The sequence below is a fragment of the Anas platyrhynchos genome, chromosome 3, assembly GCF_047663525.1.
Source record: "Anas platyrhynchos isolate ZD024472 breed Pekin duck chromosome 3, IASCAAS_PekinDuck_T2T, whole genome shotgun sequence".
NCBI classification, from domain to species: Eukaryota; Metazoa; Chordata; class Aves; order Anseriformes; family Anatidae; genus Anas; species Anas platyrhynchos.
This window is the reverse complement of record NC_092589.1, coordinates 89,848,447-89,862,371: the sequence shown is the minus strand read 5'-3', so window position 1 is coordinate 89,862,371 and position 13,925 is coordinate 89,848,447. Positions and strand designations below refer to the sequence as shown.

General features: G+C 39.2%; 1 protein-coding gene across 4 annotated transcripts in view; it reads left to right on the top strand.

The window, feature by feature from the left end:
* Positions 1-13,925, top strand: part of SMAP1 (small ArfGAP 1) — an 85,402-nt gene that overhangs the window by 67,511 nt on the left and 3,966 nt on the right. For 2 of the 4 annotated variants that reach the window (XM_038176565.2, XM_038176566.2), the window contains 3 exons: positions 4,132-4,259; positions 12,401-12,475; positions 13,437-13,605. In XM_038176565.2, coding sequence (XP_038032493.2) covers positions 4,132-4,259; positions 12,401-12,475; positions 13,437-13,605 — 372 coding nt within the window. The remainder of the gene's footprint in view (positions 1-4,131; positions 4,260-12,400; positions 12,476-13,436; positions 13,606-13,925) is intronic. The other 2 variants (XM_027455024.3, XM_038176567.2) reach the window with 1 other exon arrangement.

The following is a 13,925-nucleotide window of genomic DNA, read 5'->3' as shown; positions in this document are numbered from 1 at the left end:
ACATTTCATTTTGAGAAGTATTACTTAGAAACAACCTTCCTATGAGTGATTTTTCACTTATGCAAAGATTTTAGCAGTAAACAGCAGTTTAGTAATGCAGTATATAACTCCACAACAATTTGGGATATAAACAATATCTCTGTCCCAGATTTTGTTTCAAGTGTTCAACTATTTTTCTCAGCTCTGCCTTTTTAATAATTTGGTGCAATAAATAATCATATGCATACTCAAAGCCCTCTCTCCTTTCCTTGCAAGTTTTAGTATGGCTGTCATAAATATATAGAGAGAGATGTATTAAAACACACGGCAGCTTAGTAACAAAGGTCTTGTAAATAGCTTGCCCCATAGAAAATCAGCTTCAGAAACATAGTGCAGAGTTTAAGAATAAATATTCTTGCTGTGCCCTTGAATCTCTTCTGTTGGTCATTTCCACTGTTGGCAAAGCAAATTATACTGCACATTAATGCTGTGTATTAAAGCTTTCATAACAAAAGGCAGCATGACTTGGAAAGTGTCAGAAACCAGCAAAATGTATACAGAAAAGCACTATAATGGTAAATCCTTCACTTATTGAATATATCCTGGTAAATGGCTTTTGTTTCTACTAGCCAATTTAAATAAGACTTCCTAATCTGAAAGCAGAAGCAGCATCTGTTGTGTAGCATGGCAGACAGCAGCCGGATATTACCTGTCACATTGTCATAAATGTAGAAAGAGCAAGTTTGGGACCACAGATAGGAACAGCAGTGAAAACCAGCATCTACTGCGGTGGGGTTGTGCCACGTCTCGTGCTTCACCTGCAGCTACTGGTGAGGATGAAGAGATGGGAGTACTTTTGATTAAAAGTGCTTTCCAAGCAACTCTGTGATCGTCTCCATAAGACTTCTGTTGGTTAAAGCTAGAAATTTCTCGAAATTTAAAGTGAGGAGAGAAATGAGAAAGTGCTTTCAAATCAGTGGTCTGTTGCACTGCAGTTGAGAATACCCAACATGTGAACTATTACACTGAAACACAAGTTTGTGTATGCCTGCATGTATATATTTAAATGAAGACACTCATATTGCTACAAATGATAAACACGATTGAAAACACTTAGTTGGTTTTTTTTTTATGTCCTGAAATTAATCACATTCTGGAATCTTCTAGTTTCACTGTGGAAAAAATGTTTTACAAATCACTTTTTAATAGATGCAAGTACCCCAACCATCGTGGTTTTGAAAAAATTAGTAATACAGGATCTCATATTATTCCAGAGTTGAACTGTGTTTTAAACAGTTATTCAGAGTGGCTGGCTTCTGCACTGATACAGACAAGGAAATGCTCATTTTTAATGTAAAATTCAGTAAGAGATCAAAAGTATGTACATTATCAAATAAAAGTCTTTGTGAATATGTGTAGCTGTTAAAACAGCTTTAGATTGATCTGATGAAAACCTAAGTTTTCGTAGTACTAACTTATAAGCAGGTTATTAAATACTTGGAAGAAAAATGTGCTCTTGCAAATGTGTTCTCCCAATGAATGCTCAAACATATGAAATGTTTGTTTTGCTAAATGACTGTGTTTAAATTTAAAGTCTTATGTTAAACATTTTTACATTCAGGGAAACTGCACCACTTTGGAATGTAAGATTTTCTCTTTAATACACGTGTCTCACTGAGAAAATGAGCACATTAAATTATTAATTCTAGACAAATCCTTTTGCGTGAAAATTATGCACTGTTCATTCCTAAATTTATCTGAAACAGTCAACTTTTGGGGAGATGTTTTTGGAACTGCCTGTCTGCAGAATGACCTTAAATGAATAGAACACTTTGCACTGCCAGAAGCTTGTTCCTTGTGTGCAAATACGTTTATCTGCACATATCTTAAAGCATGGGTGTGGATGAATGGTGGACCAGATTATGTGTACGGTGTCTGCTGGCTTCCAGTCATCAGAACAGAAATAAGGAAAGGAGATCTTAGCTAAGATGTAAGCAGGTTTGCCATGATCATAGATGACTTTGTGTAACTTTGGTTTTCAGAATTGTTGAAGTGGTAATCCTCCCAGCAAAGTCAAATCATGACACAGGAATTAAATGTGATGTGGCTACTGCAGTCCTGTCGTCATTGTTCAAGTCACTAACTTATTTAGTAGAGAAGATCTAATATGGCCAAGCCATTCCCATGGCCGTTTTGCCTCTGTGGAGTTCTTGGGTCTTTCTTAGTCCTTGCAGACATTATAATTATCCTCACAGACTTTGGGGAACTTAGGGCAATAAACACACATGCTGAGGTTCAGTTTCTGGAGAATGCTGCTCACTTGCATCCTTCCTGTATCCCTGCCTTGTAGGTATTTTGGTCTTGTTACGGGGTCTGCGTGCCTTTGCTGGCGTGCACAATTTGGTCTGAATTCCCTATTGATAGGAAGTGGATCTGAGAATTAGCAAACAGGAATTAGGAACTATTAATGTTCCTGCTTGATACTGAATCGAGGCATAAAATCACGTTGTGTGTCTGAAAGAGTCACAAAAGCAAGCATACAGCTTTCAAAGAATTGCAACCCAGCACCCTTCCACTTGGTTGTTTCCTAATTCCCTGCGTTAAAAAGGTGCAGTAAGTGCTTTAAAATCTGCTTTTACATATACCAAAGCTGTTCTGTTACAGTTTCTGTAGCAGCTATAGCTATGCCACATTTTCTGTACTTACAAAGACACAAAGGTTAGCATCTCTAAAGTAAGGCAAAAGATGGATATGGATGGGTGGTGGTAACTTCAGACATTCCGCATTGACAGATTTTGACACTTGTGACTTCAGTGTCAGCTTTTCAAACACACAGCAGTACCAGGCTGTGCTTTTAAAATAAATATTTACGAGCAGCGTGGCCAAAGGGGTGGGGGTGTCATGGATGGACGGTGGGCCATCGGAGTTTGAAGGCAGGCATCACTGAAACATGAAGACATCTTGTGGGGATATTTCGGATGGACTGTTTCCAATGCATTGACTTCTAATATGAGTTAACAGCTAAAAATCTTGTCAGCTCTTCTGTGATAGCCTAGAAACCACTTGAGTGAGGAAACTGATGAAGTGTCTGGTGATGCCTTCAGGCTTCTTCTAACTTGTCAGCATCCTGGGCTACTGGGAGCAGTAGTCTCCAGCTGCTGGCACTGCAGCAAGTTTGCATGTGACTGAACAAAATAATGAAAAATGAGAATATTCTTCATGCAAGGTGACAGATTTTACTATATTCAGCCACTTATTCGTGTTTCTAAAAAAAAAAATAGAGGAGCAAAAGGAGATCTTATTTCTAACTAATAAACTTACTCTTTTATTCTATTCTGTCTTTAATAAAACAAAATGCCAATTCATTTATGATTGTTTTCCAGATGGGAAAGAATGCTGCAGTTATTTAAGAGATGGACTTGTATTATTTTAAATAAGTGTTGGAAGCCTCTTATGATTTGCTTTTAATTAAACATTTCATTTCAACCATGCTCTTCACTAATCAGACCGCTTCTGTGCTTTTATTAGAGTTGTAGAAATTTTAATATACCAAAACCTCACATCTCCCTTCTGCCTTACGTATTTCTCTGTGGTAGCAAGGCATATGCTTTGTGTGTTAATCACGAGATTGCTAATGCTGATATTCCAATGATAGACCTCTGCTCTGGAAATAGATCTTTTCACTGTGCTTGATAATTTTCATGGTTGTAGGATATTGGAAAAAAACGCCATACATTGTAGTAAAAAGGAGCAAGTGACTGTTTTTTCTTAAATAAATATTAACTGTTTTTGAAGGTTCTTGGTGTTTTTTAAGTTTAAAACTGGTGATCTGTAGTCTGTGTTTTAAATTTGGAATATATTACTGAGAGTCTGTAAGTGTTTCAGAAGTTTCTGGTAGATATATTTGAAGTTAGCTACCTGTGTGTAATTGTATGACTTCAAAAAAAAATCCTTTAATTAGAATTCTACATAAATTAAAATTTGCTTTACAGAAACTTACTCTGAATAATGAGAACAGTCTTATCTTAGGAATTGAGTACATATTTGATGGCAGTGGGGAGGATGGGCAGCTTTAATTATTTTTTAATTATTTATTACCCATTAAAATATTAACAATTTTCACTTTAAATGCAATTCCATTGTCTTTTTAAGATGGTCCAGCTGAAGCATCTGTTACAAATGGAGGCACTGCTACCGCCACAGCATTGAACGATGACCTGGATATCTTCGGTCCGATGATCTCTAATCCTTTACCAGCAGCTGCTGTATCTCCTGCTCAGGTAAAATTTATTTGGCCATATGTGTGCCTCAATTTGTGTGTTGGTGCACATAGTTTCTTTCCAGGAGTTGTTCTCATGGAGATTCAGAGAGAAGGAATGTGTCTGTTTGCAGCTGGAGACTCTAGCCATAATGACTACATTTTTCTCACTTCTTCGGGCTTCCCTGCACTTGGATATAGAATTAAGAGGGATATTTAGGAAACGCTACAGCAGATGCTTCTATCTTAAAGCTGCTGACAAATTGGGGTCTCAAGCATCATACCCAAAATCAAGAATGGATACCAAGAAAAACTAATACTGCTTCCTGGACTGATCTGTCTTTTTCTCATCTTGGAACTTATGTGTCCCTCCTTCCTCAAGGAAGGGGTGGCATGAAACCCTTACACCTGGTCTCCTCCCTGTCATAGCACCATGATAGTTCGAAAGAGACCCCATTGCCTTGTATGCTGTAGCTGGGAAAGGCAGCTTTGGGATGCACAAAGAAAGCACTTAATGCTGCATCTCCATCAAAGTAGCTTTCAGCCTCAGAGAACAAAGTGCTGGTGCTGAACGTGGCAGGTACAGATGAGAATGCACACGGGATGACTTCCTTACCCAAAGTGGCTTCTGACAGGGAGGTTTTGCCCCATCTGTGGAGACCTTTAAGGTTATTTGGAGGCTTCTGCTTGCAGAAGGCTTTCTGCCTGACTCAGCTGAAGCAGGAAGGTCGTCTGTATGTATTCTTGAATTTATGCTTTGGGACCTATGATCCGTACTTACTTTTCCTTCCCCAGTAGTTCCGATCATATATAAACTGGAAGGAATGGTGATGGAAAGTAATTGTGATTGGACTGGCCTATCGTCATTTTGTTCCCAAATGATCCATTTATCACTGTGGTCACCTCAAAGCCTTGAGGAGCAATTGCTGTTGTCACAAGATTTGATTGTAATTGTTATTCTTTATATTTTACTCTCCCCTCATCTAGTTGTTGCTGAGGGCTGGCTTTCTGAAAAATGCTGGGTAGGGTTTTAGAGCCTGAAATCACGCTTCTTTTTCAGCATAAAAACTACAGATAAGGCAGGCTTCCCAGCATGCCTTCAGCCAGCTGTAAATGGTGAGAGATGAGTGGTTTGGATGTGTTAGCTCAGACTGCAAAGGAAATTGTTGGTATGGATTTTCTTGGCTCTTGTGGATGTCTGTGTTCAAAGTACCAGAAAGGACAGTATCTAAGTGCATGCTGTCTGCTATTCTACCGCCTTATGTCAAAATTGATCTAGATAAACCTACCTGTAGAGCTAGATGGGAAAAGCAGGAGCCCATTTCCAGCTTCACTGAGCTGTTTAATGTATCCAATTTTGGTGTAGATTGGGTAAATTGAAATCTAGAATCATGCAGTTTCCACTCAACCCCATAATAAACAGACCGGCAATAGTAGCACGTGTAATAGGAAGGGCTGACTTGTGTTTTTCCCCTTTTCCTGCCTTTCTGATGCTGAAAATGATTTCCCCTATATGTAGTTATTGTCTGCACAGGAGAAAAGATTTCTGGGGTACAATTAACATTGCCCAATCAGTCTTTTCAGGGAGCTTTCAGAATTGCAGCTTTCTCTTGATTCCATTCCGTGAGCAAGTTGCGAGATCCTCTGGTTAAACAAGTGATGTAGCTGCAGAGTTCAGGAAGCCAAAAAGAAGGCTTAAGAGTGAGAAAAAGTTAAGTGAAGGGTGATTATCTGGATGGTGATGATTTCTGAAGCGTTAAATAATGGGGTGGCTGCTACAGCATATTGAATAAAATGTATTAGCAGTTAAAGGTAAGAAAGTGCATTTCTGTGATAAAGATTGTTCTGATATTTATAGTTTATCTGTGATTGTGCTAGTTTGTAGACCAAGTATAGCACTTATTAAATAGATTACAAAGTAGTAAAAAGGAAAATATTCTCAATATCTGTGAAGTATCAACTTGTTTGTATCCTGGGAAGCGTGGCTATATTTACTTGCAGTTAACAAACCAGTCCAGATTTTTAGTGATAATTTGCTTTTTTCTGAGAGCCATAATCAGGAGCGGCAAATAGAACTTTTATCAAATAAATGGCCCTTATGGCATCTTGCAAGATTTAATTCTTGGTTGTCTTCCATTTTTAATCAGCAGTCTCAAAGAAAATGTGATATAAACAGATAATTTCCCTAGATTAGAGGCAGGGAAATGGTAGGTAGCAGAGGATATGTTTCTGGTGCTGATTAAATGGCTTGCTTGGTAAAGTGAATATTCCATTTTCCTTTAGGTCTAAAAGTGCCTTGCAGGTCTTGGACGTTTGGACGGTGGTATCTAATTTGGGCACTGATTCTGGAAAGGACTTGAGGGTGCCTCTCATTTGGCAGCAGTATGAGTATTTTGCAACATGGATAAAAGTTGGATGGGATTCAGGGATGTGTCAGGAAAATACTGGAGGCTGGAAACTATGCTTTGTTATGAGATTTTAAGGATACTCTCTGTTTAATGTACTGAAGCAAAGAGGTGGTGTGATTATGTTCTGTAATTATTTTGTATGAGACTGCAAATGGGAAGGTGGACATGGAGTCCAGTAGCTGAGTAACCCTACTGTGCAGTTCCTACATTTGGAATTGGAAAATCTAGAGTAGAAACCTGTGGCCAATTCTGAAGTTGGGATGAGTAGCACTTGTTTGAATATCTAATAATAGAATGAACTGACTTCAAAAACTGAAGGTAGAAGAAGGGATCAAATGCAAAATAATGTGGCTTACATTCTCACCCAGATTTGCTGTGGTGTTCTGCATAGGTGTTTCTGAGATACTGCAGCAGGGTTTGTGGGCATCAAAAGAGAAGGAAATATAACTTCTGTTCCTCAGACTGATTTGCAGGAGCAACATACGCTCATTCGTTATTCACAGGATTGCTTTTCTTTCCCAATCTAACCTTTAAGTTAGGACTTAGTATTCGATGAGTATTTTTATGGCACTGCAGAGCCCAGAAGTGTACTGTTTGAATGTTTTATTATGAGAACACAACTGTGTGATGTCTGAAGAACTTAGGATTTGTTGTGACAGTCGACATGGCCAAGACATGATTTTAAATGAAAACAAAAGCATTTATTTATTTTTTGTTCTCAACCATTACTTCAGTATACAGTGTTTTATTGACTTTTACTCTCCTTTCAGATGCGTCTTTATTATAGTTTTCATAAAAACTAAAAATATTTCTTCCTACTTCTCTGTGTAGCTGGATATTAAAAAAAAAAAAAAAAAAAAAAAAACAGTTGATTTTGTAAAATGCACAATATGGGAATGGGTAACTTTTTTTCTAGAAATTTGCTGACTAGCAAATTCAAGAGGGTTTCAGTTAGCTTAACCAGCTTCAACTGTAAAGCTAGATAAAAAGCATGTGCTATAAAATTTACTAATTATGCAGTGTTCGTGGACAGAAAAAGAAAAAATGACATTTTGTATGGTTAGTGACACTTTGTAATGTGAAGTGAGCATAGCTGAATTATAATTATTAGTACAAGGTTTTTTGTTGCCAAACATTGGATGGGAATTGAACAACGGTCTATCACTCTTCGTTGTAATTAAGCAATTTCCTAAATTGTTTTAGCCAGATTGTAATTTCAGATTTTGTATGGGAATATCCTCCAGCAAAAATGTGATCTTCAGTCTTTGCGGAAACTTGTTGTATGGGGGAGACGTGGAGAAATGTAGGTAGTAAGTTAAAAAGTATTAATTCACTGAAACACTTCATGTGCATCTTTAATTGAGCAAAATACTAAAATCCACTGAAATTACACTTTGGATTTTTCTGTGCCTGTTTCAGATCATATTGGGAACTGAGAATTGGTTCAAGGGCTACCAAAATATGTTTTTGTAGAGATGCTATATGTTCTTCATGAGTGTTTGAAGGCAAACTTTAAAGTAGTAATGTGGTTTAGATAACTATGCGTTCTCAAATACTCGTTTTTCCCTGAGGCCAGATGTATGCACTTACTGTGGCTGCTATCCATCATCTCACAAGCTTTAACTTTTTAACAAAAGTTGTGGTAATGATGATGTGTCGTAGTCCTTGTTTTTTTCTGGACAGCAAATGAGTTGCTCAGAAACTTGCTTTATGGTGAATGTTTTTTGTGTGAGGCCTTACTGGAGAGCTATTTAGTTCTGTTATATTATGATCTGCTGGATTGCTTGTGGCTTCTGCTCATGTTTATTTTATCCCTCTAGACTTTGAGGTAATCTGAAAGATAAATTTATTCCTTCATCTGAACGTGGGGGATGTGGAGTGTTTCTCTAACTGTAGAAAATCATCGTTGATACAACCTGTGGTGTCTGGTGATGACTGGCAGTGTTCAGTGGCAGGCTGGACTTGGGGTTCACACTGAAGCTTCTTACTCAGGCAGTCGCTGTATGTTTGCACATGGTAGGCAGAGCTGAAATCCTGTGAAATTATGTCTGTATCTGCAAATTGAAGCTACTCGGATCTCTAGTCTGTGTTTGGGAAGTTGGTCACTGGGAATTCTTCAGCACCGTGCTGCTCCTGGCCCTTCTTCAGCAAATTGTTTAGATGCGGTGTCAGTGATCAGATTATGGAACATAGAAGTGGTCAAATGATCTTGAAATTATTGAATTATTTGTTCTGATGCCAATAGCTGTTTGTTTATCTCGTGAAGAAGCTTAAGAGGATTTCTGCACAGTTTAGTATAAATTAACATTGGTTAGCGCTGGTCCTAAGTTCCTTTTTTTATATGTGTGTTCACGTTGTGGCAATTCAAATATTGCTGGAAGCATTGATGCACAAGATTTGAATCATTTTGAGGTCATGGAATCATAGCAGCATTAAGGTTGGAAAAGACCTCCAAGATCATCTGGCCCAACCATCACCCTACTATCAATGTCCCTAAGCACCACATCCGACCTTTCCTTGAACACCCCCAGGGATGGTGACTCCACCACCTCCCTGGGCAACCCGCCCCAATGCCTGACTGCTCTTTCTGAGGAGAAATGTCTCCTCATTTCCAACCTGAACCGTCCCTGACACAACTTGAGGCCATTCCCTCTAGTCCTATCACTAGTTATCTGTGAGAAGAGGCCGACCCCCAGCTCCCCACACCTTCCTTTCAAGTAGTCGTAGAGAGCAATAAGGTCTCCCCTGAGCCTCCTTTTCTCCAGGCTGAACAACCCCAGCTCCCTCAGCTGCTCCTCACAGGACTTGTGCTCCAGGCCCTCACCAGCTTCACAGCCCTTCTCTGGACACGCTCCAGGGCTTCAATGTCCTTCTTGTAGTGAGGGGCCCAAAGCTGAACACAGTACTTGAGGTGTGGCCTCATCAGAGCCGAGTACAGGGGGAAGATCACCTTCCTGGTCCTGCTGGCCACACTATTCCTGATACAAGCCAGGATGCCGTTGGCTTTCTTGGCCACCTGGGCACGCTGCTGGCTCATGTTCTCCCAAGTGTTGTATTTCTGTTCTTCGGTGTTGACCTTTTTCAGTTTTAAACTCTTGAAACTTCTGATACAAATCTCAATTGTTCTTGTGTTGAGTGGCAAGAACGTGCTCTCTTTTATTATATTCTTGATGAAAAAGACTGCTTCAAGCTATAAACAGACATTCCTTAGTTTACCTTTCTCCTGTTTTAACTACTCTTGTGCTTCTTTAGTTTTATGTTTAAAGAATGCAGTGCTTCAGAGAAGACCATGAAGTCTGCAGTAGGGTGACATCTCTTCTTCCTGGGGAACTGGCAGAAAAATGGATGCTTGTAATGTTGCAATCTTTGTGGTTTTAGTTGAATTGCACTTTCTTCCTCAGCTGTGATAGACAAACCAGAATCGTGACCCATGTTCCCCTCTGTTTCCTGAAGACATGGCCCAGCTGAAGAGGCTTGACAGGGAATGAAGAGTAGAAGGTGCTTGTTCTTGGACCTCTCTGCATGCTGAAAATTTGTAGGCATTATGAAGTGTCTCCAGCCTATACTTCGCAGTATACTACTACTACTTTTTTACTTTCTCTTCAATAACTTTACATTCTGGGCCATGATGAGTAAAAATGTACATAATTCAGTGCAGAAGCCATACCGGACTAATGAATTGTTGAAGAAGAGCTGGAATTTAGATATGATGGATGTTATTACAGTAACAGGATCTGCATCACTCTGCGCCTGGGGGAAGAGAAGGAACGAAGAAACTCCTTATATAAGTCTGTATCTTGGCGTGCTTTTGAAAGCTGTCTTATTAGTATGCACGCTGTACAGTTCAGAGTGGAGGTAACAGTGCTAAGAAGCTTACAGTCTAATGGAGAAATAATGTAGATGTGCAAAATTCTGTGATTCTGTGAAAATAGCCATGTGCAATTTGTGTAGCCAGATGGTAAAGTGATGGATTCAGCTACCAGATTTGTGGTCCTGACACATTTTGCTGACTCTTTATGGTGAAAATTTCCCTAGCTTAGGTATTACCTTTACAGGTAATAAATAAGCTGTCAATAACTAAACCAACTTACATTTGAACGTGACGCACATTTGAGATAACGGCTAGTAGTTCAGATAAATTCTGCTGTATCAAACAGCTCAGCAGTGTTATTTCTTAACCACCTGACAAGTGTTTAGTTTTGATACAGCGACTGAGAGTACTGCACGTAGCCTGTCTTGAAGGCCTGATACTATATGTATTCAAGACATGCTTTTCTAGAGGCCTTGGAGAGCATGAGAATGTTAGGTATGTGAAAATGATCTCAATGTTTTTTTAACTTGAATGCCACCTGCTGTTTTCTTGCCATGTATTTTGCATTATCTTCCATCTATTTAGCTGTTGAACACTTAGGGCAGTGGTTGTTCAGTGCCTTTGGCTCCTCTTACAATCTTCCCCAAACAAACTGAAGGAACAGACGTTCATTGAACATTCATTTCAAACGTAGCAGGTGATCAGTCCCCATGGTCTTTAGCTGTCTCTTCTCTTTTGTGCACACATGTATGATTTGCTTTATTTCACTAAAGCACCTACAGGTAGCAATATTTCATGTATCTGGAGACGATTTTAATCTGAGGTCACCCCAGATGAGAACAGTTTATCTCTGATGCTATTGTTTATTTAAAACCAAACTAAAATGCACATGAAAACAAACAAAAACCAGAAAAAAACACAGATACTACTGTTCTCCCTCCTAGAAAAAAGCAAACCTTTTCCTTACTGCTGTATGAGTGGCAGAGAAGATGCCTCTGTTAACTCTCCTCTGCTATTTAAATGTCTTTCTCCAGTATGCTGAGCACAGCTGTTGTACAGAGGCTACCTTATGCAGTAAGAGGAGAACATCTAATAATTTGGTAACGGGAGAACACACAATAATTCGGTAATGGGACTTCCTGTGTGAATGCATGGGAAACAGGTGCAACCATTTAGGGTGGACTATTACCTGAATACATCATTTAAATTCATCTCCAGTATTTTCAAAGAAGGTCACACCAGCCCGACAAATAATGCTCTCAGACTTAGAGGACTTCCTACTGCCCATTACAAAACTCTTATTTTGGCTTTGCAATCATGATTTGTTGTCAGTTATTAGCAGGAGGCACCAGCTTTATTAATACATGCTGAAGGAAGTTGGTAATTTAAGTACATGTTGGCCAGAGAGATGATTTCATGGGAGTTAAACTATTCCTGCTCTTTTTCTGTCTTCTTTTCCCTTTGTAGTGCCATCAACCTACTCTTTGTAGGATGGCTTCCATAGGGTCTCAGTTTGACTTTTGCCCAAACTGACTATAGTATAAATGCAGGGTTTTCAGTTGCCAGAGAGTTCCCGTTCCTTACTCTCTGCCCTTCCTACTCCTGTCTTGGAGATTCTGGCCATCAATCATCCAAATCCACACTCTTTCTCCCTATGGTTTCTGACCAATTTAGTTGGTATCACTTTTTTTTTTTTTCTTTCCCCTAATTTATAACACTGCCTTATCCTATAGCTTTTTAGCACTGCAGCAGTCAGATATGCTTTTTGAGGCTGTGTACTCAATGCTCGTATTGCAGTGTTGGTACAAATCCAGTGTCAGTATGTGTAGGGGAGTTTTCAGGGCCTGCCAGCAAAACCAGGAAAGCATCGAGGTTGTGGCTCCAAGGGAGAATACAGATGTCTTACAGCACCTGCTTGTTTTGGGGTGGCATCTTGTCCTACAGGCATTGCTGTGGGATGATGGTGAAGAAGGAGACGGACCTGACTGCAAATCCAGTCCATTTGTTGTGGTACTGCAAGTAGGTTTTTGTGTTTTGTAGAAAAGGGTTGAAAAATCGCATAGGTTCTGGCATCAGGCAGATGTATGCTAACTGGGTGGTGTTGTTTGGCTGGACCATAACTTAAATACGTGCTGTGATCCTGGCTTTCTTGCGGTGTGTATACAGTTGTTATGTATTGAAAGTTCCCGCTGCTAACAGAATGAGTTGGTTTAAGAAATGTAACGGGAGTGCAGCGTATTGCCTTGTTACCTAAGCAAACTCTGGTATGGAAGTGTGTGTGTTAACAGCAAAGTAACATAACTGACAGACACTTGGAGGAAATTTGTTTATAAAACACTTGGTGCAAGAGCAATAAAAAGCCTGACAGCCTGAGTGTGGTTTAGGTTTTCAGTCCTGGGCTACAGTAAGCTTCAGATAATTAAGCTTTCTCAATAACTCAAACGTGCTTAAAGAAGTAAAAGCTAATTACATTGTATTTTAGAACTTGTATTACTTTATCAACTGAAATTTTATTTCTGCCTTTTCTCCAAAAAATACGATCCTCTTAGCTGGAGTATATTCTAAAACACTGAATCTTTTGTTAGCTCCTCTCTAATTTATTCTATGAGAGGATTAATGAGATGTGAATTGTAATCTCCTTATTGATTTCCTAATTATTTTTCATAATCTAGCTAAAGCTTGTGATTTATGCTGCTCACTGATAAAAAATAATAATAATGTAGGAGCACCAAGAGTGAATAACCTGTATGTGTAATCCCTGGTGTTGGTCTGGGTTTTAGTCTTGTTTCATAACCTGTCTGGGTGGTGTTCTTGCCATACCGCATGTACTGCTGTCTTGCTTTTCAAAGCCTCGTTTAATTTAATCTCTACAAATGGACTGGTTTTCATGTTGTTAAGGGATGAGGGTGTGCAGTAAATATTTAATGTAACAACTTCTGCTGCTTTCCTTCAGTAGTCTGTCTTGACCTTTATTTCCCAGAGCGCTTCCACTAAACCAGCAGCTGCCACCTTGTCTGCAGCATCCGGGGATCTCGATCTGTTCACTGAGCAAACAACAAAATCAGAAGAGTCGGCAAAGAAACAGCTCTCCAAAGACTCCATCTTATCGCTGTATGGCACAGGAACCATGCAGCAGCAGAATGCGCCAGGTAAATCATGTTGTGACTATTTCTAATGCAATCCTATTTTAAGCTTTACCTGGAATGCAATAATCTCCTACGAGTGTACGACCAAGGTGGGGTACTCTGCTGCCTCTCTTCAAATGAGGAATTCTGTTTTTACCATTTACAAGTAATGGGAAAATTACTGAAACATGAATATTGAAGCTGCAGAACACAATAGTGTGATTGTAATGTATTTATAGCTGTTGAAATTACCAAGTATGCATTTGACTGAAAGATTTGTGAATTCAGCTTCTGCCATCTAATTCTGCCAGGATGAGTGCAGAGCTGTCATGTTTTGATTTTGG